A 26020-nucleotide genomic window follows, 5' to 3' on the forward strand; every position below is an offset into this window, starting at 1 on the left:
AGAACGAGACGCAGTGGGGAGATGAGAGGACGGGGTGAAAGTGCACAAAGAAAAGACGAAACGACAGGAAAGATGACAGAAGTTTCTTTTTTTGTTTTCTCCCCCCTCTTCCCTTCCCTTCTCTCTCTGGTGTGTGTTGAGTTTGTGTGTGGGATACACAACTTTGGGGGCCCATTTCAGGCGGTAATAGATGAGCAGCGCATAGATCTGAACAGATGGCGGTGAGGAACACCCCAAAGTATAATCCTATCACATGGATTCACGTTCCACCATCTGGTTAATCCACACACACACACGCATAAACACACACATCCACACACATCCACACATGCACATGGAGCGCACATAATATCAGCGGCTGTGAAAAGGAGGCATCTTAGGCCATGATTACGGCCACAGATTGCTGCTCGGTGAACGTTGATCTCTGCAGGCGTATCGGGGGGCTAAATATCATTCCAGCTTGTTGGGGAGGATCAACAGAACAGGGAGTCAGGCAAAGAGCAAAGGCGAGGCTGCAGGGGAAAAAAGTCAGCCTAGTCTAAAGTGGATTATGCCGCTTTACAGAATTACAGCATGTCTGACAAGCTGCATATCTGTTAAGGAGAGGAGATTTAGCTTGTATAAACATGTATTTTCCCCAATGCTGCTCTTTTCTTCAATCACATCAGTAATCTTCAAGTCCATAATACCAGCAGATAAGGACAAAAAGCACATTGAATACTCGTTATTGAAAATGCGGTTTATTGTTGTTGTTCCATGTACTTTGTCTGATAAGATATGAAGAATATGCTCCAAGAGAAAACACTGAAAGCTTACAAAACGCATTACAAATATACCAGGCAGGAGCCGAAACATGGCCTGATGTGGTCACGTCGTCAGTGGCCATGGCGCCGGTATAGCTACACGGATATGTATGGAGCAGACAGCTGAGCAAGGGCTAAGTGTTTGCTTAATGAAGGCGGAGTATTCAGAGGGCAGAGCTACTGTTGGCTGGGCTCTGCTCCCCGGTCGCGTGGCCTTTGATCAGACACTCAGCACACCTGACATTTACACGCCCGCACGCTTTGCCACGTGTCATAAAACAAGCGCAGCGCCGCTGCCCTCACATACAGGGCAGGGGTGATGTTTAATAACGGGGTGCGTATAATCACTCTGATTAGTATTCCTCGCCCGGCCCCCGACCCCTGGGAGGGAGGAGAGAGGTGATCTGTGTGTGTCAGTGTGTGTGTAAGAGAGATAGAGATGGAAAGAAGAGGTGGGGACTGTACATGTTGCCAATAGCGAAGACCTTTATAGGCTGTCATTAGGGTTGTTAACGTCTAATCTATTTTGTCTGTGAATCTCGCAGCAACCCCCAGCATCAAAGCCATCAGCCCCAGTGAAGGCTGGACCACAGGGGGCGCCACAGTCATCATCATCGGGGACAACTTCTTCGACGGCCTGCAGGTCATCTTCGGAACCATGCTGGTCTGGAGTGAGGTCAGTCACCATCTGGTCACCTGGAGAGACCATGTGCATATGTGTGCACCCTCACCACATTTTGAAATATTAAACAGGGGCCTTCTGCTGCACTGCAAAGCAATGGTTCCCAATGGTTTTTTGGCTATGGGCTACTTTATAATGAAGCAATGTCCACCTGCAAAGGAGCACTGGTGTGGGCAAAACAAAGAGGGTTTTTTCCTCCTCAGATTTTGATTGAAAAAGATTTGAATACCTGGTGAAAGTATAGCTGCTTTCAGACCAAACATTTTCCTGAAATGATCCAGAGTATGTGAGAACGCAGCTAACCATATCAGCTGCTTCAGACATTTTCCGTTTCCTGCCACCCCTGCCTATGTCTGTGTGAGCCCATGTGAGAAAAGAGCAGGAAAAGCATGTCATTCTAACACGGAATGCGTTGCAATGTCAGGACCCAATATTTTGGACATTGTCCAAAGTCCTATCTGAAAATAGCTTGTTTCTGCAAGAGAAAGCTAAAGCAATCCCTCAGGTTTGTAGCTATACAGCTGTAAGCAAGTATCTAAATGAGCCGTCCAACAGATCATTTAGAGATTTTATTCAGGGTTTATCAAAGTTTATTATTTCAAGTCAAGTGAAAATGCTAAACACGGCTGCTCAACTGTGAGAACAATGTAACCTGGATTGTGCAACATTGTAAACTCAATCCATTTGAGATTCCCCAAATCTCAAAAGACAAAATGAGAGATTAGATAAGAGAGATAAGAGATGCTGTTATACTTTCTCTTTTAGCATTTTACAAACTAATATTGTAATGTGGCAACTCAAATGATAATCAATAAATTAATTAATTAATCAAAAATGAATAACATCTACATGAGCTCATATGAGAACAGTTTTACAATAAGAGCAGCAGCCTGGGTTCTCATTCCTCTCCCTGTCATATCTCTGCTCAGCTCTCTTCCTGTCTTTTATTATGTTCCTATCTGCCTCATTGGAGTATGTGCACACCCTACAGTATGAATCTCTTTGTACGGAGCATCTGCCACATGACTAAAATGTAAATGCAGTGTATGTGTGAAATTGAAGGTCAGCGTGCGGCACAGCTAAACAGCTTTCTCTTTAGTAAAGAAATAATTCTATAAAAAGCTCCTATATTATCTCGCTGAGAGGTGAGCGGGGCCAGACAATAGCAGAATGAAAGCCTGGCTAAGTGAGCAATGAAAGGGACAGTTAGATCTACACACACACACACACGCACGTGCACATACACACACACACACACACACGTTACTGGCAGCAGCATTGATAGCTTTTGAGCGCTGCTAGCTTTGAGTGCTAGTTCACTGTAGCGTGCTGGAAACGAGCACTCGTTGAGGTCTCATCTGTGTTTTGTCTTGTTACCGTTTTCCTTCAAAGACCCTTCAGCGTGCACAAACACACATGCATGCGTGGCGAGTGGGCTCATCAACCACACTAAGTGAGTGTGTTTCAGACACAGTGGCGCTTTAATGTGGCTAACGGCGGCGAGACAGCCTCAGCTGACAGACACAGAGACAGGGGCAGAGTCGGGCCTATTATACGTTTACTTATACTTTGTAACAGACGTATGCAGAGGAAGGTGTGTGTTTTATTCATAAACACATAACTGCTTTTGAACCCCCTCTTACAGACTCCGTGTCAGCATTGATAACCATCCCGAGCCTCACAGTGACATTGCCTTGGGCTATGCAGGCACCTGAGGGCTTTGGCACTAACGCACCCTTTTCAGGCTGATTATACAAAGAAAGAAAGTCAAAAAGCAGCAGAGGAAAGGTCCGGGGCGAGCCGATAACAGTCCCTAGAGCCAGTGTTTAGATGTGGAGTTTCATTGCATTAATCTCTGTGCCCTCTCTGCCTCTCTCTCTCACTCTCTCTCTCTCTCCGTATAGCTGATCACCCCCCATGCCATTCGTGTGCAGACTCCACCCAGACACATCCCCGGGGTGGTGGAGGTCACGCTGTCCTACAAATCCAAACAGTTCTGCAAAGGCACACCTGGGCGTTTCATCTACACAGGTATGGCCTATTCTGTATACTCTAACGTATAATCTGAACTCTAGTTTGCAGTGTAATCATGTAATTGAAAGCCATAATGAAACCCAAATCTACCAATTTGCCATCTGACAATAATCCATCTTTACCCATGGAATCCTGGATTCTAAAAACAACAACATATACATTTTGAATAATTTAAAGAAAAACTGCAATCACATACAAACCCTGCAACTAGTGGCTTTGAAGTGTGACTTCCCCCTAAGTTTTGGATTAATTTAAAAAACATGCACACCTATTCACACAAACACACACATGACCGCTTAACATGCTAGTTATCATTGTTATCTACATTGTCTAGCTATGAGCTACAACTCCAGTAGCAGCACATACACTTTACAACAGAAATGTTGTATGAAGTAGAAGTTTTACGTGTGTGTGCCTGTGTGTGTGTGTGTGTGTGTGTGTGTGTGTGTGTGTGTGTGTGTGTGCGTGTGTGTGTACATTTTTCATGATTACATGTGACTTTAAAACCAGCATGAAAGGATTACATCAAAGAGGAGTCATATAATTAGTTTAGAGCTCAAAAAATACATTTAAGTGTGTAGTATTGCTGTAGGTTCTATTTGATCTGTATGCGATATTTGCAACATCATTCCAAAAGATGGTACATCGTCATTTTCTTCACTGTTTCTGGAGAAAAATGTACGTGCTAACCAATAACTGGACTCGATAATTCAGTGAAACAACGACCACTGATGAGGGGAGGAAAAGTGTTTGCTCTCTTTTATGAAGCAGGTGAAGGTCAGCGGGCGGTTTAACCTTTTGATTAGTGGGATTATTGAGATTTAACCCTGTCAAAGACGTGATTCAGAAAGGAAGAGGTCCGTGCCGAGAGAGTCCGATTTTTTTCTGGAGTGCAGTGGCACGAATAGCTCGAGTGTTACATCAGACCATATCGGCGCAGAGTTATAGCCATGCCACGGAAAGAGCGGCAGGGAGAGTGAATGTGAAGCGGTGATTAACCAATGCGAGGCCACAGGTCCCAGGGGAGACTGTGAATCACATAAATCTGTCTGTAATCTCAACCACTGATAGACTTAGGCTATAAGCTCCGGCTGGAATTGCCAACATTTGACAAAATCACAATTGAGAGAGAGAGTGTGTGTGCGCTTGTATCACCGGCATGTTTTTTTTTTTTTTTGCATGTTGTGTGTGTCCTAATTGCTGTGCATGGACAAACTCCATGTCCATGCGTCATAATTATGACTCTGTGTTTGTGCACTTATGGGAAAGCCTGTGATAGGCTGCCTGTGTTTGTTCTTTACATATGCGTAAATTTACCCATGAGCCCACTCCTGCACGTTGACAAGTAACTGCATTACTGAGGCAGAGGGCAGATGGGTGGGCAGCCTTTGCCATGCCAGAGCTGTCCGACAGCCAGCGCTCTGCCAAACTCGTAGAGCTGTGTGTGTTTTAGTGTGTGTGCAGCGCTTTAAATGTGCCAGACATGTGGGAACCGTATGCATAATGGCCCTATCTCTTCTCAGCCCCTTCCACTCTTTCACCTTGTCACATCCACTTATTCAAAACTTGGTTCTTTGAATGAATTCATCCCCTCCTCTCTCTCCGGCTCCTGTGGAGGCTCATAGAAGAATCTCAACAGGTGAGAAGTAGCAAGAGGTCATCCACTGGGGGCTGAACGCACTGTGATGCTGCTTGCCAAGCGCTGGCACCCTCACAGTGACACAGTCAACCGTGTCGAGGCATAGATCCCAGTTTTACCCTTCACACACTTCACTCCAGCCACTGCTCTGCACCCTCAGCGGGTATTTGTACCTTTCCTATATGTAGCTTCTTTATCAGCTCTTTTTTTAAATATTACCTTCTCATATTTGGCGTCATGAGCGCTGAGGCAGAAAGCAACGTGAGCATGAGCAGAGCATTTGGACGGAAAATGCAATTGACGAGAGTGGTAGAGACGGAGAGGTAGACGAGAAAGAGGGGAGCGGAGAAAGATGGAGGGATGGAGGATTACCATGGGCCATGTTGCCCTCCTGGGTCTGTTTGGCACCAGTTTGCGCCCAGTTGCCAGTGGGTACTAATCATGGAGGATTGGCAGCGCCGCGTGGCAGCTGGCAGCTCGCACACAAACACACACACACACCGACACAGCCCCACGCTCACACACATACGCGCGCATGCGCTCATACATTACATGTGCACGCAGCATCATACACACACACACATGCGCACACTCAATTGCATTGGGGACAGCTGGCATTGCTAATCAACTTCTGCTGAGGAGAGGAAAGCGAGCAGCTCACAGACCTAATTAAGTCAACACATACCCAATACTGCTGCTACTGCTACTTTGCAAACATACCCGACACACACACACACACACACACACACACACACACACACACACACACACACACACACACACACACACACACACACACACACACACACAACCCATCTATAGGTTAACTCTCCCTCCCCCATGTGATCATTGATACTCCACAACCAGCCATTGTTGAATGGAGAAAAAAAATCAGCTGTATAGTTGAGGACAGAGGAGACGAGCAGGCGACTTTGGGTGCAGAGGAGATTCAGAGAGGAGCTATTACAGTAATGTGTCCTCTGTCGTCTCTGAGGACTCCTCTGCTATTAGACTTCAGAAAGCTCCAATTAGACTCATCAAAGGCAATTAAGCTCTCCACTGATAAGAATAAAAGAATGTTGTTTTTTTTCATTCACTGCTCTTCCTCTATCTTTTTTATCCCCTTATCCCCCTTCTGTTCCTCTCTCTGCCCTCTGCCTTATACCCACCTCTGGGGGCTTACAACTCTCCCTAATCCCCCCCCCCCCCTCTCTCTCTCTCTCTCTCTCTCTCTCACTATCTCTCTCTCTTGCTCTTTCTCTGTGTCTCATTATCACCCCCCCACCTCCTCCCCCAGATGCATCTCTATGTTTGGTTGTGTATCACCGTTTACTGGATTGCTGTCTTTGTAGCATTCATCAGAGAAGCTCTCCCTTTTCTTTTCTCCATGCAATATAGAGTGATAATACTCTCTGTCACTAGGACCCGTGTGTGTGTGACACGGGGGATACTGGCCATAGATTGGGGGGCTGTTGATGAATCGCCCTTGTCGTTCAAAAGGCAATCCCTCCCTCCTCAGTATGCAGCCTTGTCTCCTTAGTGCTTCCACCACAGCCTCTGCTGATATTAAAAGGCTCTGCTGGCTCACATTAAGGCCGGCACTGCGCACGCCGACGAGCATCCGCACGCGCGCACGCACAAACATTAGGGGTAGTTTTTCAGCACTGAGTGCAGATTAGGTGTGTAGGAAACATCACTCAGTTGTGGCTGAGGAGGAGCAGGAGTGGCGGGGAGGGAAAAAGACAAAAGTCAAGAACAGAATTTAAACCAGTCAGGGAAGAAGCTGATATCTCTCTCCCTCCCTCCCTGTGTCGAAGGTTCAAATTAGTTTTAGGAGCAGAGGAAGGACTGTCAGTCACTTGTCTGTCATTTTATATACCACAGACACTGGGGTGAAACACAGATAAAGCCAGAGTGTTGTAAGCATGAAGATGCTCAATAAAGTTTGGATTTATTTGATTTGGCTCTAATGGAGTTGTTCAGAGTGATGAGTCAGCTTGACACACACACACAAACACACACACTCTGATCCTGAGCACTTTGAGGACAATTTTGTTGATATAACTTTAGTGCAATTTGTGTGATAATCAGCGAGAAAATCTGTCGCCTGCTTTACTACAGATTTGTTACGATTGTTCACCTTCAATTTACAGACATGTCCTACAATCATGTGCACAAGTGATACACCTACACTCAGACACGCAAATGCAGCGCGTAGTCATCTGGCAATAAAATCGGGGTGCAGCCGAGAGCTGGTCAATTACTCGTCCTGCTCCTATTTGTGAATGCTGTTTTTTATTGAGCTTGGGTGGAGGCCTGCTGTTGATTAAAACGGCCGGTCTCCAGCTGGAGACAGGGCCCGGCTCAGATAGCTGCACACGTTTACTGCACACAGCCTTAAACATGAGGAAATCCACACCTCTATTTGAGATTGAGATTAATTTTCTGCACCATGTGGCTTGTCTCCCCTCTTTAGCATCCTCCCTTCTTATTACAGCAGCATCTGCTCCATGATGATGATGTAAATGGATTTCGAATGTAGATTATTTTATACCCCCGCTGAAATGAGCAGTGTTCACCAGCGGGAATGATTTCTGTGTGTTTTCTTATATCTTAATCCAAGCGTACACTTTTCATCCATTATTTTAAAAGAATTTGCATTTTCCCGTTTAGGATCCACGCTGTCAGGTATTGTTAACTGTCGACACGCACTTTTTTGCAACAGATAATTAGAGCTTAGATTGTAGTAGCATCCACACCTCCATTGATTTGTAGAATCTCTTTGCGACCCCCCCCCCCCCCCCCCCCCCTCCTCCATCCTCCATCCTCTCCTCTTTCTCCCCCTCTCACAACCTCAGCCTCCTTTAGGAGCAAAAAGCTCTACTCATCTGTTTTCTGTATATGAATTTCCAGCCGTGCATTAGTCTCCCTGACATGTTCAAGCGATGCTTTATTTAGCTTGTCGGATTCTGCAAATAAACGCAATCTCGGGGTTTATGGAAAAATGGATAAAAATTAGATTGTATGGTATTGATCCAGATTGTGAGTAGTTTGTGCGTTTGTGTGTGTGTGTGTGTATGGTGGTTATGAGGAGGGGGGGTGGTGGGGGTGGCTCTCATCTGTGTGAAGGGAGGAGGGGGGGGTGAAGCCGTAATTCAGGGCTATTGAACCCCCTGCCACTGGCGGCATCGATCGCCAGGCAGCGCTTATGAGATCACACCTGAGCACTGGAGACTGCAGAGGGGAGGGGAGAGAGGGGGCAGTGAAAGGGAGGGATGTGAGGAGGGAGAGGGGAGACGAAGGAGAGAGAGCGAGAGGAAGAGAGAGAGAAACAGAGGGTTGTGATATGATCAGCTCCTTACCCACTGTCTGAGGGCCTGTTAAGGTGTGAACATCAAGCCTCAGAGCCAATTACCTAACCCTGCAACTACACTCCCACACAAACACGCTCGGTGTTGTGACACAGGAGGAGAAGGAGAGTCGGCGTTACTGGACACTCGCTGTAGTTTCCCCTCCTCCTCCTCCTCCACCATAGCTTCTCCTCCTTTCTTGTGTTTCCAGGACGACTCCGCCACTCTGACCTCTCAATTATCACCCCCCACCATCACCACCACCTTCGACTCTTTACCCCCCCAAACAACCCCCCCACCCCTTTTACTCCTCCCCTGAAGCTCATACCTCGAGCACCCCTCCACCCTATAGCCACCCCCCCTCACCCGTTCATACACACTCCCCCTGCGGCTCTGTGGGTTATTATAGTGAAATATGAAGCGGTGTGGATTCTAGGCTTCATGAAATTTCCATGAGCATTGATCTGATCTGATGTGGGTGATTGCTAGGTGAATCCCTCCAGTCCAGGGCTGTTGCTCATCTATTCATTTATTTATGGCAGTTATGTTTTACTGGCTTTGATTTGCTCTTCTGGAGAGCGACAGCTAAGGATTATAAATATACCTGTATAGGAGAGTGTGCTTTGAATCCTGGAGTGTACCTGCACACCACTCCTCGTTCGAGGCAGGAGCGTTCTCTTTTTCTTTTTTTTCCTCTTCTTCTCCTTCCAACAATAATTCCTATGGTGCCTTGTGAGATATTGAGCATAGATATAAGAGCATAAAATGCCAAGATAATCCCCAAAGAGATAGAGCCAGGTAGTTAGCGATGTGCCTTGTCCCCCGCGTACTCCTCCCCCTGGTTTATGGTCCTTGAAAACGAGCCGAGACAATATCACTTCCTCTCTCAATTACCAAAATTGTCTCTTTATTTGTAATAGTTGGTATCTGTGTATGTCTCCGGGTTTTCATGCTATTGTTCACTCGAGGCTCATTTGGCACATTGTGGAGAACTGATAAAAAATTCATCATAAAAACAAAAGCCTTTGAGACGAAAAGGGAGGATGTTGTCGGAACAATCCCCTCCTCAGACTGCAGGCCTAATCCAGGGCAAATCCTCCTTAAGGCTTTAGAGAGATCAGACAATAGGGAAGTAATGTCAAATATTTGTCCTCAGAAATAATTCATACTTTATTTGTTGCATGTGATCATCCCATTGTTTTGGCTTATTTTATCAGTGGACCAGCTGCCATATAATGTGTGTCGTTCTTCAGAAGTTGAGCCTGCCCCTGGCATCTCCGCTCCTACTCTTTCCCCTCTGCTCTGTCTTTTCCTCTAGCTTTTCACCTTTCCTTTCTTGCACTCTTATGGATTACTGGAACAGCCCGCTGGGAGAGCATGTCCAAATACCTTTGTGTTGCCAAAACAGAGCATCACCGATGCCTGCTCTTTTGCTCCCTTTGTCGTTGGTGTGTTGGAGCAAGTGGCTCAGGAGGCGCCATGGTGAAGTCACTAGAGGTCCAGCAGGACAGCTTGTACTCATAGCCTCTGGGGGCCCTTTTTCTGAGGGCCGCCTAGTCAGCCTGGCTGCTCAGATGTGAGGCGAGCGGGGCATCAGCCCTCAGGAAACGTCCAAGCTGCGACCCACAGGGGAAACAGACGGAGAGAACAGACACATACATGCGATCCTCATGCTTCATGGCTCCTTTTCTCTCACTGTTTTTACACACATGTGCATGTAAAAAATACATCCACGTCGTAGCCACATGCACCGTTCCGCAAAGTCTTAACAGAAGCAAAGTCTTATGGACTGCAGCCCAGTAAAGTTGTCATGACTGCCTTCCATGTATGTGTACTGACTCCCCAGGCAAACCACAAAGAGATTGAAGGGGGGTAAAAGACAGAGAGAGAGAGAGAGAGAGAGAGAGAGTACATTAGAAATGAATTATGTGTAGAGAGCACTTATCCAACAATCCTCCTCTGAAGTGTTTGTACTATGAGCCTCAGATCTTCATTGTATTTATTCTAATGTTTAAATATTCATGGTAAATCTTCTCATATTCAATTACCGTAGCACGACCAGCATGCAGAGAGAGTGCTTTCTCCCTGCTGCCTGCGTGATCTGACTCTGTGTGTGTGTGTGTGTGTGTGTGTGTGTGTGTGTGTGTGTGTGTGTGTGTGTGTGTGTGTGTGTGTGTGTGTGTGTGTGTGTGTGTGTGTGTGTGTGTGTGCGCACGTGTGTGCCCGTGCAACTGTCTCTACGTGTGTGTGTGTTTAGCTTGTTCCCCGGAGCGATCAAGCCTTTGTTATATTGGAACCAGGCTCTGTAATTGCTTATATTAGTCGCTGATCAACGCAAGACCACAAGACACACACACACACATGCATGCACACACATACACATGCACGCCCGATTCCCTGACAGTCTTTTTATTAACCACCAAAGCAGGCGACAGAGAGAGATTCATTACATCACAGGCAAACAAAGACACACACCAGACTTAATAGAGAACACCCACATTTGCAGCGTGTAAAACCCGCGCTTAATTCAGTCATTCTGCCGTCAGTCGATTCTCCTGCTTTATCTCTCAGTTGCTCTTGAACATTAGGTGTTTTCATTATTAAGAATCAAGCATTAAACACATTTTTTTCTCCATCTCTTTTCCTCCTCACCACCCGGTTCGTGCTTAGCGCTGAACGAGCCAACTATAGACTACGGCTTCCAGAGGTTACAGAAGGTCATCCCCAGACACCCCGGAGACCAAGAGAGATTACCCAAGGTACAGTGCCGCCGCTCCTCCTCATGTGTCAGTACTCGTGCTAGTTGCCACATGCAGTTATTTTATAGGAATTTGTCTTGGTAACACTGGTGTAGAGACATATTGACAACTTCTAGGGTTTCATAGCATATATGGATATACATGGCACAAGGGCAGTATGACCTCACGTACAGAGGGATGATTGTGTGTTACGGACAGTGGGCTATACATGACACTATGCAGCGTGCACATAAACATTTTATCATATGTTCATGGTCATTTTCTGCTCAAACAAACACTGTATTTGAGCAGCGAACGCACAAACAACTCTATTCATCCTTCCACTGAGTATAAGGTCATTTAGACTGGCAAAGTGGGAGAGAGGAAAGGGATAGATGGAGGGAGGAAAAAGAGGGAGGGAGAGGGGGAGGAAAGGAAAGGAGGTTGAGGGGAGAGAGGAAGAGAGAGGCAGAAGCAGGTTAGGTGATCCATCATAGCTGTCCAGTCTTACCTCCTGCTGGGTCAGTGGATCGAAGTCAACCCCGGGTGGACTTTATTACTTCCAGCACACACACACACACACACACACATATGCACACACATACACAGAAATGCACATACACACTCCTCCGTGCCTCTGCGTGCACACACACACACGGTGCTCTGAAGTCACCATGAGGCAGAGATGGAGAGCCCAGGTAGATGCAGAAGGAAGATAGAGAAATCACTTGTCCTCTCTGTGTGTCATGCCTGGTGGACACAAGACTTGTCCTGGTGAGTTCTGGTCTTTAGCCTATCAACCCCCCGTATCTCTCTAAATATCTTTGTATCTATCCATCTCCTCTCTTCTCTTCTTCCTCCCTTTCCTCGCCGGTGTCTCTTTCTCTTCTAAATGAACAGCGGTAGCTGGCAGGCCCGGTTGTTCATTTCAGCTCTATTGATTTGTGCCTTTATTGAGGTAATAACAGTTTGTTGACCACACTTCTCTCAACCGTTGGCCTCAATCATTACAGAGAGGGGCACACACTGGCAACTTCTCCAGAAAAAAAAGCGTCCGTTCACGGCTACCTTGGCAAAGTCCCTTTGTGGCTGGCTGGCTGCTCTTCAGTCAATTTTTAATCGAGATGGGATTGATTGGGAATATAATGTATTCACGTCCAGTGGCACTTTTTGCAAGGGGATTCTTAATGAACCCACAGCAGGAAACAAGCAGGATATCTGCAAGGGCCTGCTCTATCTCTGTATGTTACGGTAATGATCCGGTGTCCAGCTGAAAACAGCCCCATACTGTGCTGTAGCTGATAGTCGCAGTGAGGAGGGAGTGCTGGGCAGCCAGACTCGCAGGGTGTTTAGCCGAGGCTGCGGTGTAGCTGGGGGTCTGGGGCCAGCTAATGAGTGACCGCCCTGCCAGACGAGGCCAGGCTCTGCTCTGGATCAGGTTCCCCTTCCTGTTGACGTCTCTGTGGGCCTGACTTTTACGGGAAGAGACCCTGCGCCCAGGAAATGGTCTCCCCTAACAGCAACAGAGCAAGGGAGGCAGTGCGGCGCTAACCACATTTATCTGTTTATCAGAACGACTCTGGAGCGCTGCCTAATCGTGTTTAGCTACTGGACAGATCCCTTTGCTAACGAGAGGCTGATAGGTACAGACAGGGCACAGGGACCACAAGAGAGTGATTAATAAAGAGAAAAGAGGATAGAAGAGGAGAAGAAGAAGAGGGAGATGAGAGAAAGTAGTGCGGAGGCGCAGGTGAAGAGGAGGAGGTGCACAGACAGTGTAGGCCCTGAGGACAAAAACATTTTTAGATGAAGTAACTGAGGTTCCTCGTGTCCTCCCTGAACACCGTTTGTGTCCCAATGCCTCACACTTCCCTCATTTCCAACTCCTCCTCTCTCTCTTCCTCCTCCCCCCTGCTCCTTCCCTCCCCACCCTCCCCTCATCCATCCATCCATCTATCTAGCAATCCCTGGGAGGCATGGGACGTCGAGGAAAAAGCAAGAGAGGAGGAAGCGAGGAGCAGAGCATACATACTAAAGAACCACTTACCTACCTAGGGCCTCTACATCTCTCAATCACCTCGAGCGGGCCTCCTCTCCGCTCTCCCCCCTTTCCGTACCCCCCTTCCCTGTTCCTGCCTCCCCCTCTCCTGCTTCCCCCAGATAGTGCTAGTAATGGGAGGTTAACACAGAGGCAGCGCTCCCATTATTGAGTGAATTTAGCACCTCGGACAGCGCTCTACAATCTTTATTGCTTTGCTGACCCTCTCGTCATGTCCTGGCTGTGCTCGACAGGCTCCACATGTGCACGGCTGTGTGTGCGGGCGCGTGTGTGTATGATATGAGGTCTGATTGAAAGGCGGTGTGTCACGGAACAGAGAGCACACATGCTCCGGGGCTTGTTCACAGCGAGGGATACACTCAGGAGGGTATAGCGCACAGCGTGTGTGTGTGCGCGCGCGAGTGGAAGGGGAAGGAGGGAGAGAAAGAAACGATGGGGAAGGTTGGGGGGGGAAAGGGGGCTGCAATTTTCTGGTTGTCGCGCCTCCAGCATATATCCTGGCCCCGGCACATTAACTTTTAAAAAGGGTTTCGTAGGGCTGTAGGTGTCTACATCACACGCGCACATATAACGACTGCCTGGAGTCACACACTCATACACTCAGGGAGAAAAAGAATAGAGACAGCGCGGGGAGAGAAAAGAGGGTAAGCGGTAGAAAATGAGCGCCGAGGAACAGCAACACCGTGTTAGGATAAATGTTTGATGTGGGAAATTCCACTTGGCGGTTTTCATCCGAGCAATGATGTTCTACATTTATCACACAAAGTGGATGCAGGACTATTCACTCGGATCATTACCGGGGTTAATACGGGGCAGGAGACGGGTGTGTCCCGGCTGACGAGGGGAGTTGTATAGCCGTCAACCTGATGATATGTTGTGTTAAATGAGATTGATGCGTGATCATGTGCGTTGGATTCATGATCCGGCGCTGACAGGTGGGAGGGGAAGACGTAGAAGATGGTTGACTGATAGAGAGATATAGGCTCATGTTTTATTCACAGATAAGCGTATCTTCCCTCTGCTCTCCCAAACTGCCCCAGCGAGTAACAAAGTGCCGGGACAGGCCCATTTCTCTTCCTCTCTCTCTCTCTCTCTCCTTCCTCTGGCTGCCTCCATCCTCCCTCTCACACACACTCTGTTCTGCATTCACAGCATAATGCAAGAAGGGAAATGTAATAAAAGTGACTGAACTCTTTGAGCTGTCACACGCGTGATCAATCTCCTTTGTCTTCCTTTGCTTGATTGTAGGAGGTGATCCTAAAGAGAGCAGCGGACCTGGTGGAGGCCTTGTACGGCATGCCTCACAATAACCAGGTAAAGGCACACACACATACACAAATTAAAAAACCAAGCATGTAGACGAGCATCGATGTGTTTTCTCAGATTAAATTATGTTTGTGGTTAGGACCACTGGCAGCTTCAAAAGCGGTGTCTCCGCTGGCCCTGCAGCACCCCGCTGTGTTTTCACACAAGATCTGGGAACCACAAACACACACATGGGAATATGTCGGTTCTTTTATCAGCTGATATTCTGAGGCGGAAGGGAGGAGAAGTGCAGTGAAAAACTAAATGCAGAGGGAGGAGAGGAGGAGAGCAGGGAAGGTGGAGGTGGGGCTCCAGAGGAGGAGAGGAAACAGAAATGAAGGAGGAAGAGAGGAAGAGGCAGGCTGTAGATTTGATGAGACTGTTAATGAGCCTTTCCTCCATTTACTGGAACCAATCCCACCACTCCCTGTGACCACTGATAAAAACCACTCAGCCTGCTGCGAGTTTACATGAGCAATATCTGGAGCAGGGATCAAACATTCTTATGAGAGCATTACGCCTCCATCAAGGGCATGTTCTTCTCTTCTTCTCTCTCCTCTTCTCTTCTTATCTTCTCTCCTCCTCCTCTCTCTACTCTGGGCTTCACTTCTCTCCTCTTTTCTTCTGTTGTCTGTCTCTTCTTCTCCTCTCTCTTCATCTTTTCCTCTCTTTTCTCTTCTCTTTTCTTCTCTGGTCCTCTCGTCTTGCCCCTTTTCTTCTCCCCTCTCCTCTTCTCTCCTTTTTTCTTTGCTTCTCCTCTCATCCCATCTTCTCCTCGTCTCTCCGTTTCTTTTCTTTTCTCCTCTCCTCATCTCTCCTCTCCTCTTCGGTCTTGGTTCTGAAGGGAATGTTGAAGGCCCGACTCAGAGTGAAATACTCATATTACAAGATGGTGGACAGTGTACAGGCCTTTAGTCACAGATGGACTATTGGGGGTATTTTATGTTCGGGGGGGGGGGGGGGGGGGGGGGGGGGGGGGCGGTGGACAGCTGGTGATTAATTCGAGAAATTAATTGATTGATTGGTTTTGTTGCTTTGTTTATATTTGTTTGACTTTTTTTGCTTTTGAGTGATGGTTTAGAGTGACTTCTCTTTTCTCTGCAATGGTCCAAGAAGGGATATTGAAAACCAAAACCTCTCCTCTCCTCCCCTCCCTCCTGGCTCTGTTGCTGACCACATCTCTCTTTTTCTTTATCCCTCATTTTCAGGAGATGATTCTGAAACGAGCGGCAGATATCGCAGAGGCCCTGTACACAACGGTGCCAAGAGGGCACAACCAGCTCTCCAGTCTTGGCAGCGGCTCCGTCCATGCTGGCATGATGTCTGTAAACTCCTTCACTGGGTCGGAGGTGGCGCAAACAGGCAATCAGGGTGAGCAAGCTCAACGGGAAACGGGAGAAGTCTATCATCATGGGAAATGCGGTGCTGATTTATTTGTTGTTTTTTTCTTTTTTGGGATGGATTGTAAATATGAGTAGTGCGATAGGGAAATTTTATTTTTCATATGGGAAATTCAGAGAGGGTGATTTAAGAGCCCGGAGAAAATAAGAAAGAGTCTGAAAAAAAAAGAGGACAGGAAGAGGGGGAGGAGGGTGGGAGATGGCAGCAAGAAACAGGGAAAACTTGAGAGGAGGAACGAAAGAAGACGAAGGGAGTGAAGAATGGAGAAAAAGAGAGTCATGGATGGAGTGCGATGGAGAAATATGAGTGGGTCCTAGGGGTGTGTATATTAGACGGGGGTAGGCCCCTGTCTGACAAAGAGAGATGTGGGTGCAGTCAGTGGTGATTCATCACATGTATCAGGGGATGAAGAGGAAGACCTGCCTCTGGTTTCGTCTCAATACTCACAATGAGCTTCCTCTCCTCTTCCTCTGCCCTTCATCTGGACATTTCCTCAGATGTGAAGAAAACAACAGATATCAGCTTTTTGACTTGTGGCCTGTTCTGATCCCCATCCCATAGCGGATGAGAACAGGGAATTGGTCTTACCTAATTATAGAAGTGGAGGCTAATACAGGTAGTGAAGTGCGGCCCTTGTCGCACCAGAGAGTACAAATTCCTGATGTTTAATTCCAGCTGTGTTTATTTTTTTCTCCAGTGTCAGCGTGTTTGACCTGAGATATGTATTTATAGTTCTCGTTTCATCGTGTCCTCCTTCTGTTCGCCGCCCCTGTATGTAAAGCGTGAGGGAGACAAATGTTCTGTCAGAAATACTGGCTTCATTCTTTATAAATTACAAGAGGGCTGCAGAGGCCTTTTAGTGTTAATTGCCTTATCAATATATGTAATTTTGGTGAGGAGCCGGTAAGGTTAAAGGCCTCTTTTTTTAAGGGGCTGGATTGTAGACCGACCCCTCTCATATCATTCTTCCTCCGCTCTGTTCATTGCTTTCTCGCTCTGCCATATGCTGTGTTTTTTTCTTCTTTTGGCTTATGAGTCCATTAGCCATGTAAGGAAACGAGTATCTGGCAGCGTTGCATGTAGGCTTTCTCGTTTTTTGTTTTGACTGCCATCTGCTATGCCCCTAACACCTATTCTCTCTCTCTCTCTCTCTGTCTCCCTCTCTTTCCCTGTCCATAGGTTTCAGTAGGAGTACAAGCAGTGTGTCCCCTCACGGTTATGTCCCCAGCTCCACCCCCCAGCAGAATAGCTACAGCTCTGTCTCCAATAGCATGAATGGCTACGCTAACTCTGGCATGGCAACCTTGGGCACCTCGCCCAACTTCCTCAATGGATCTGCAGGCAACTCGCCCTATGCTAGTGAGTAAATACACCACATCGTAGCTCTGAAAACTAGGTAGGGGTTGACAAAGGCTACATCCGTACCACTACGTTTTAAATCGCGGATTGGAACTAAAACAATCTCTGTCCACACAAGCGTTTTGGTTCAGTATCAGTTTTAATCCCTATCCATATTGACATGCCTGAAAACACATAGAACGTGACATGCAACTCACGTACGCTGGACATACATGTCCCATGCATGTCCCAGTGTTGTTTGTTGGAAGGGGGTCGTGATATAGGAGCCTGACTTATCAGCAAAGGCTACGTCGTAACCTAAAAGACCCAATCAGCAAGCTGTGAGTGTCTACGTCATCGTTTCCAAATATAGTTTCTCCTGTCCAAACTAAAATGCTGTGTTCAAACTAAAACGGGGGCAGCAGCATTTCCAAACGTTAGCGGCTCTAAAACTTCGGAGTAGTGTAGATGCCATTCTATCCATAATAGAATGGATGTGTGGTATGGGTGTAGCCACAAATCGAGGCAGGCAAGTTAGACATGAATGAATGAGAGCCTTTTGTACATGAAAGAAGAAAGTCTGATGGATATTGACAAAGTGAGGTGGAAACGAGAAGACAGCACGCAGGGAGAGTCTTTCAGTTCAGCTGGCTCATCTGTTTCTTTAAGAACAGAGTCAAACGCAAATCCTCACTTTATTGGCCAGGGGAGCAGACCACCGAGCACCCCCCTGACACACACACACACACACACACACACACACACACACACACACACACACACACACACACACACACACACACACACACCCTCTACATTAAAGACCCTTGATTAAATCAATAAACTAATTGCTAGAGAAGCAATTCCATTTCAGCTCTTTGATTCCTGGGTGTTAACAAGTATTTTAACAGGCTCATCGGCCCCACACAGACACTTTCAATCAATGGCCCCTCGGCCTGCCTTTGTAGGTCCAATTTTCATTAATTGATTAGTTAGGCCCCTTCATAAATGGATTATGACTTTATTGCGAGGATTTGTCAGGAAGAGCCATAAAGGCTAAGTGTTGGATAATAACAACAATAAAGGCAGAAGCAGATATCAGAGGGCAGGTGAAATACGACTCGGCTGATTGTAAAATCACTGAGGGGGAAAATGCTCTTAGTGTATTAGCAGACAAAAGACAAACCCGGGAGAAGTGGATGGTCGCGAGGGTGTCAGGAGGAGACAGGGTTTGGGCTGTGAAGATAACCTGTGGTCGAGTCTCATGATTGCAACTTAGAAAGGAAATCCAGCTCACAGCTATTGTATATTAATATTTAATCATAAGAATCCAAATATTTAATGAAATAAACGTTTATATTAAATGCTGTTTTGTTGTGTAATCTCACATCATTTAATCCAGAGCTCTAGTAATGATGTAGAATTGAATCTGATCATTTCAAAAGATTTAGTTCCATGACACACCAGCTTTGAAAACACTAAAAGTGTGTGGTGACCAGCAGAGTTCATCTCTGGTGAACTTTAAGACAAAGGATTAAGCCGTTGACCAATAGCAATTGGTCTTGACAGTGTCACTGGAGAGTCCTAAATGGAGGAGGTTATTAGCTGAGTGTCACCATCCAGTTAAATTCAACCTCCTTGTTAGCGTTACTTCTCTACAACAACAGGGGTTACAGACAATCATGTGATTGTTTATACCCGGTCTTACCTTCCTGCTAGCAACAAAGCTAATGAGCTTTCTTACGCTAAACGACAGTTAGCTTGCTATTCGCAATCTCATTAGCATAAAGCTTCTTCCTTTTATCTTTCAACTCTGTATTGAATGAAGTTAGATGCAGACCGGAGAATAAAATGCCAGCAGTGAGGAAATATCTCAGCTCAGAGAAATTACAAAGAATCTCAGATATAAACGCTGTGACCCAGGTCAGGAAAGGACGCAGTCTACGCAGCCCACAAAGGCACACGCCAAACCCCAGTGTAATGGTCCCGTCTACCAAGGATTGCATTGAGTTGAAACCTGCTAATCACATTTAAAAGTTTACTCTTTAGTTGTTTAAGTCTTAATTTCTTTAAAAAGAAATGTTTCGTCAACATCGCGCAATAAATTATGGGATAGGTGGGCGTGAGAAGGATCCACACGATGGAGCCTTCATTGCTTGGCGATAAAAGGGTTCATTTGTCGGCCACGTTTGAACAAGCTTTCATAATTGGGAAAGCCATGTAGGGCCGCTGTGATGCAATCGCTCTTCAATTGCATCCACTGAAGGAGAAGGCCCCAGAATTTGACACAGCTACAGTAATTATTTGTAGTATATTGAGCTTAAACTTCAGCAGTTGACCTGCTAGCTAATAATTCGCCAACTAATCAAGCCCTATAAACACTGTCAGCTTCTACAACCAAATATGCTCCAAAAACAAGAGATGAAGGGCTCAGCCATATGACCAATGTCTTGTATCCGCAGACAAAAGCCTCTTACAACGTCTGAGTTTAGAGTTTGTTTAAAGCGGTCGACCGTCTCGGTATCATTTGACATGATTCTTGGTGGTAAGAGAGATTAGTGGTTGTTGAGTCTATTGTGGGAGCCTGTCCGCCTGTGTCAGACTTCTCACACGCAAACTTCGTCCATTCATCCATCTTATGTGGTGGAACATGAAGCAACTTCCAATTGATGGAAAACATTGCAGTTAAAAGCGTATTGTATTTGCAACACAACAAAATAAACAATAGAGCATAATATGAAACAATATATACAATCACACAGTCCAATATGAACACAAAGAAGCATCTAATGATCAGGCAGCAGACACCATGTATTATCAGCATATTTGTTGTATTTACTGGAACCACTGGCATCTCTTGCATGATTATCTGTGATAAAGCTGATGTGGGAGAGCCTTGTTTGTAAGTGGTTCTGGAAACACATTATGGGTACAGCCCCCCGAGTTTGCGAGGAGATGTTTATCAAGTTGTTGTAACCCCTGAGCCGAGGATGAGTCATCAAAACCGACTGATCAAAGGGAAAGAAAATGCTCCGAGCTGTTGTCAGTGCCAGCTAAACACATTTTTTTGTCTTAGCTATGCAATATCTCCCTGCCAGGTGATTTTACTTATTAACTCAAAAAGAAAAAGTCCCAGCTTGATGATCTGAGTCCAAAATATTATCCCTCCTACCATTGTCCATTGACCAGTCCCTTTCTGTTCATCCCGTCTGCCTGTCCTCTGCCCACGGTCCTCTCTCTAACCCCATCTTACCCCCTTTCCATCTTCATCCTTCCTCCCTGTCCTTCCCTGACATGCTCCCTCTGACCCCCCTTTATCCCCTACCCCCCCATTGCCACCCGTCTCTCTATTCTCTCAGTCGTCCCATCAAGCCCCACCATGGCCTCATCGACCAGTCTGCCCTCCAACTGCAGTAGCTCATCCGGCATCTTCTCCTTCTCCCCGGCCAACATGGTGTCTGCAGCCGTCAAGCAGAAGAGCGCCTTCGCCCCTGTCGTTCGACCCCAGAACTCCCCCCCGCCCACGTGCACCAGCACTAACGTTAACAGCCTGCAAGGTAAGATGCCAAAAAGAAAAAGCCACCAAGCATTTATTTACATATTTAATACAATTTTAGCTGCTTATGTGAAAAAGATTGTAGTCTATGTACTGAAAAAGTCAAGTTAATTACTCAGAAGCTTTCACTCTCCTGCTTTAATCCTGCTTTTCTCCTCCTTATGATAATAATAACTCACTTTTACCCCCACTTCTTTCTCCGATCCTCCTTTTCTCCCTCCTCTTCACTCCCTGTTTTTCCTTTTCTTTCCCCTCCTTGAACCCTCCATTCTCCTTCCTCACTGTAGATCAGTCTTTTGTGGACTCTAGCAAGTACTCATCAGCCAGCTCTCTGCAGGGCCTGGCCTTCTCCTGAAGTATGTTATCCCTCGCTCTGACTCTTCTCCTTTTTCTCCCGTTCTTTCCACCGCACACTATCCCACCGCTCTTTTTGCGAACACCAGCTCATCCTGCCCTACCCTTCCTTCTCTTTTCTGTTTTTATTTGTCGCTCTCGACTCGTCAGAGGGACAGCATGCCACACCATATGTGTTCCATTTCCTGTTTTCGCTTCCTGCTTCCTGCCTGCGCTTTCAGTGGGTGTCTCTATGAGGAGGAGGTGCTGGTGCTGGGGGAGGGTGGGGGGCTGTTGCGCCACCACAGGTCATTCTGTTTTCTCCTATTTCCATTCGAATGCAGCGCGGGGTCTGTTCGTCTAGGCAGGATGTTGTATGGTGTTGAGATCCTGAGAGAGAGAAATGATGGATGGGAATCTTTATCAGAGCCCCAAGCTAAGCACTTCCTCACTTCCTCTGTCGGCGTTGATGAGCGCTGACCACGGTGACCCAGGGGCTAGTGGCCACTGTGTGCTGATCACGCTGACACACACACACACACACACCCACACGCACACACACACACACACACACACACACACACACACACACACACACACACACACACACACACACTATTCTGTTAATCCCAGCAAACCGGAGACACTTAGGAAATAACCAGGGAATTAGTGGATTGAAGAGAGGGAGGGATCAATAGGCAGCCAATATGTTATATGAAAAATTCCTCCCTGTGATGGCTTCAGTGTAAAAATGGGGGGAAGGGAGAGGGGGAGGCAGCAGTGAGGAGGTGAGAGTAGGAGCTATAGTGGCACGGCAGAGCACGATATAAGAAGTCAGGAATGTTAATAAAGCTCCCCGCGAAAGGCCTGCAGATTCCATTTCCATCTCCGAGCATCGAGCGTGATTTCATCACCTCTGTCATTCCACGTCACCGCCATGCTCTCTCCCTCGTGTCTGATTTACGGCCCGCGATTGCACGACGGCCTCGCACGATGTAACTGCTAACAATTAACAGTGGAAGCTCTCGCATGAAGCTCATTCAGAAAGCCTGCGAAAAGTTGAATCATGTCGTCGGCGCGCGTCAAGTTTGTGGCGCGGCGGAGGGAAAATGTTTTGATTTTCGGGGGCCTCCGAATGAAGAGATAATGAGGGAGAGTCGTCTTTGTTCGCCAGATGCTGGAGCACATTGCTGTTATGTGACTGTTGTGATGACAGATGAAACCCAGCAATCACATGACTGACCTCTCTCTCTCTCTCTCTCTCTCTCTCTCTCTCTCTCTGTTTCGTTTTTTTCCTCCCATTTCTCTTCCTTCCCCCCCCCTCTTTTCCCACAAAGCAGCGATTCCCGGGATGATCGTTCCACCCATGTAGAGGAATCTGGGATGGCTGGAGATTTGGGATTTTTTTTTTAAAGAGGAAAAGACACAGTAGCAGAGTCTGGCGAGTCTCTGCTATGCTCCGGAGCTGAACTGAAGGAAGTCAAGATAAGACGCCAGGACTCTGTTAAACTCAGGCCTTTCCATTGGGATTTCATCTGAAGGGATAAGGGGAGGAGGAAAAAAGAAGGGACAATCCGAACCTTTGTGATGTTATTTCCCTCTTGGTTGAATTAGTGTAGCTTCTCTGACATCGCCTCTCGTGGAGTGTGTAGAGACTGATAGTTTGCCCACAGTGTGACACTGACCTCATGAAAAGAGCATTTATTTATCTTTATGTTTATGCCTGTAAGGTTTGGCTTCGATTACCGGAGGCCCCCCCACACGCCGTCTCGCAATCCATAGCTCGCACAAACAACAGCAAAGTGTCGGTTTGGCCGTGGAGTTTACCTAACCTCTGTCACAATAGAAGATGCTTTCCTTAGCTCAGCTGGCTTTTCTGAAAACCACAAAGCAGCACGCCGGCCAAATGGAGCAAAGGTCGACAACACAGAAAAAAGGCAAAGAAATACAAACACGAGCAAAATCATCAACCCCTTAATTTTGCTGCTAATTTTCCCACACAACTAAAAAGTGGTGTATCGAAATCTCCCTGTGCTATTTTTTAAGATCAGAAACCATGCCTCTCTTTCTTTCTTTTCTTATTTTCTCATTTAGTTTGTTTGTTTGACTTTCAATTAAAAAAAAAACTGTGAGGATTGAGCTGTTTGCAATATGCTTTTTCTGCTTGGCGTGTGAAGATTTAGCCAAAATTGACGTTTTGTCGGAGGTTTTAGCGAAAGACTTGAAAAGCCAGAGGATGTGTGCGTCCAGCCAGCACTGTACTGAAGGAGTCTAGCAAATATCAAATTAGAATAAATGCGTGATTATATGTGATATATTTTTGTACATAAAAAAAAAAACTAATGTTGAATTTTTCATTTGACATTTAGTTTTCTTTTTTTTTTTGCGATAGGTATAGTTTGAAATGTAAACATTAAATGTCTTAAGGCAGCTTCTCAGTGCAGAAGATAGATTTACTGTGTGTTGTCAATATCTCATCTGCGAAACATGAGAAACATGGATTTGGATACAAAAAGGGGATTCCTGTAAAATATCCTATAAATAATGTATTTATCCCTTGTATTTGTACATTGCCTCTCACCCCCCTCTGTTTAGTTGTGTTGTGTAAGTTTAATACAGTAAGTGAACATATTTCACAGTGTTTTGTTTCATTATTACTGTTGTCCCCCACTATTTAAATGTGACTTCTTTTTTCTTTTTTTTTTCAATCTTTTTTTTCTTGTTCGTTTTGTATGTTGTTTTGCATCGGTATACCATGCTTTCATTTGTTGATTTAAAACATGCCATTGTCTATTTTTGTATTATTTGTAAGTTAATAAAAAACAATTTCATTTTTTTCCTTTTGAAAATGTTTATTGTACGGCAACAAAGTAGCATCTTATTCAGAGTATTTGGTTGGAGTAGATTTTTTAAGAATATATACACACATTAATATATACTGTAAATCTATATCTTTTTTGTTTGAGGCTTTCAGATTGATACTGTTCTTGAACTGATAATATGCATGGGTTCTTCTCTTGAGTGACACTTTCGTTTTTTGTGCGTGGAAAAACCAAGAGAAGTAAGAAATTGCTCTGTGTTTTTTCTTTCTTTGTGTTTCCTCTTTTTTCTCCCTCCTCTGTTCTTTCTTTTCCTATGTTATTTATGCCTGCTTACATACTGTATCTATATACTCTTTCTTTTTTTTCTGTCACTGTAATCTTTACCAGCAGTCTAGATGCCTTAACAATGCAAACCCATTCTTCATTCAATCACGTGTACAGTTTTCTACCCTCACCACAATTGTCTATTGCCACAGAGGAATTCATGGGAACTTGGGGACAAAGCACAAACCCACTCCGTTTGGTGGTGAAGCCAGACTAGAATACAAAGAGCCATAATTCAACAATCACACACACCCTGATGTACTATAATACTACAGCGATGGCATGCTTTGAAGGACAGTCAGCGCTGAGAGGCCTCTCTCAGCTGTGCTCATTGCACTTAAGTGTTCACACAAACACTTTGTCTTTTTGTTGTAGCGATTATATATATCATTTCTTTTTCAATTAATGAAATAAGTTAAACAGCATGGTGGTGATATTTCTCATTAACCACAGGATCACGACAGAGCGACGACACTGAGCTGTTTTATTGTAGTACAAAGGGGCGCACAGTGAAGACGAGCACTGTCACAGCACAATTTTACTCTCACACATGGAGTCGTACAGGTCCGACTCCAGTATCTGACAGTCGATCCCCCCGGTCCTCTCCTCTCCCTGTTTCAGCCTTTTGGACAATACAGCTTCATTACAAGCCAAACAGAACAAGAACGAGTGAGGAGGCATGAAACGGAGCTCTTTGGCCCCTCGGCCATTTCTGTAGTCTTTTTCTTTGTGTGTCTTCAAGCTGTTGCTGGACAGAGAATAGGGCTTTTCTCTCTGCTTTTCTTTTCTAGAGTCTGGTTTTGTTAAGTGGGTAGAGAGGAGCGTTTTAACAGAGGCGCCTGCTGACAGACGAGTGTTTTTCAGGCACTTGTGTGCCTGCGCTGGTCTGGGCCGGGGCAGGAGGGGCTGCACCATATCTGTTTCAAATGAACGACAGAGGTCTGTTGTCATACAATGGTTGCTTTGTAAGCAAAGTTCCATCCCGATTATAAATATTGGTAATGGGTGACAAAGTTTTGTATTTAGGTAACAAACAAAAAAAAAGATGCAAACCAAATAGCTGGTGTCTATTTTTTCCTCTGTTTTGTCTTTGACTGCAAATACACTGAACAGCTCTATGATATAAGGGAAGAAAAAAATCTACTGTATAGATTGTTATTGTTTTTGATGAAAAATGAGCTGTAAGATAACTTTTGGACTCACAATGTTGAATTAAAGTTACCTCTTGTCTGTGACCTATGTTGTTATTTTGTTATTTTAAAATATCATTAACATATGTTTCTGATTTGAGTTACAGTCACTTCATTATTTACTTAGTACTTACTATAGTATTTACTAAACTTGAATGCATTGTAGATTCAATTTTAAATGAAAATAATTAACATTTCTTCCAGTCAGTCTAAACTCAATAATCTATAATCTCAACATGAAAAGACATTTTTACAAACATATACAAAATTAAAACCTCATATAACCTCATAAAAAATACCCTTTACTGTGGTGCTCCACATTGTCGTCACCTACATCATGTTTGCTTTAATTATCCAAAAACCATGAAGCTATGAAGTCCAGGGAACAAGACATAGATCAGGACAAAGGTATAAAACCATGTTTAAAGCTCTGAGTGTTTCCACAG

At 45.6% G+C, this 26020-nt stretch overlaps 1 protein-coding gene across 7 annotated transcripts in view; it reads left to right on the top strand.

Moving 5' to 3' along the window:
- The window catches only part of ebf1a (EBF transcription factor 1a), a 59332-nt gene extending 33713 nt beyond the window's left edge, over window positions 1-25619 (top strand). Inside the window, exons 9-17 of one of the 7 annotated variants that reach the window (XM_034598189.1) lie at window positions 1349-1479; window positions 3390-3516; window positions 11179-11267; window positions 14554-14619; window positions 15819-15981; window positions 17191-17370; window positions 20709-20906; window positions 21193-21261; window positions 22576-25619. In XM_034598189.1, the coding sequence (XP_034454080.1) occupies window positions 1349-1479; window positions 3390-3516; window positions 11179-11267; window positions 14554-14619; window positions 15819-15981; window positions 17191-17370; window positions 20709-20906; window positions 21193-21260 (1022 nt within the window). In that variant the 3' untranslated portion in view covers window position 21261; window positions 22576-25619. Of the gene's footprint in view, window positions 1-1348; window positions 1480-3389; window positions 3517-11178; window positions 11268-14553; window positions 14620-15818; window positions 15982-17190; window positions 17371-20538; window positions 20686-20708; window positions 20907-21192; window positions 21262-22575 lie in introns of those variants that run through there. The other 6 variants (XM_034598188.1, XM_034598192.1, XM_034598190.1 and 3 more) reach the window with 6 other exon arrangements.
- The last annotated feature ends 401 nt before the right edge of the window (window positions 25620-26020 follow it).

This window comes from Hippoglossus hippoglossus, chromosome 10, assembly GCF_009819705.1.
Source record: "Hippoglossus hippoglossus isolate fHipHip1 chromosome 10, fHipHip1.pri, whole genome shotgun sequence".
Taxonomy (NCBI): Eukaryota; Metazoa; Chordata; class Actinopteri; order Pleuronectiformes; family Pleuronectidae; genus Hippoglossus; species Hippoglossus hippoglossus.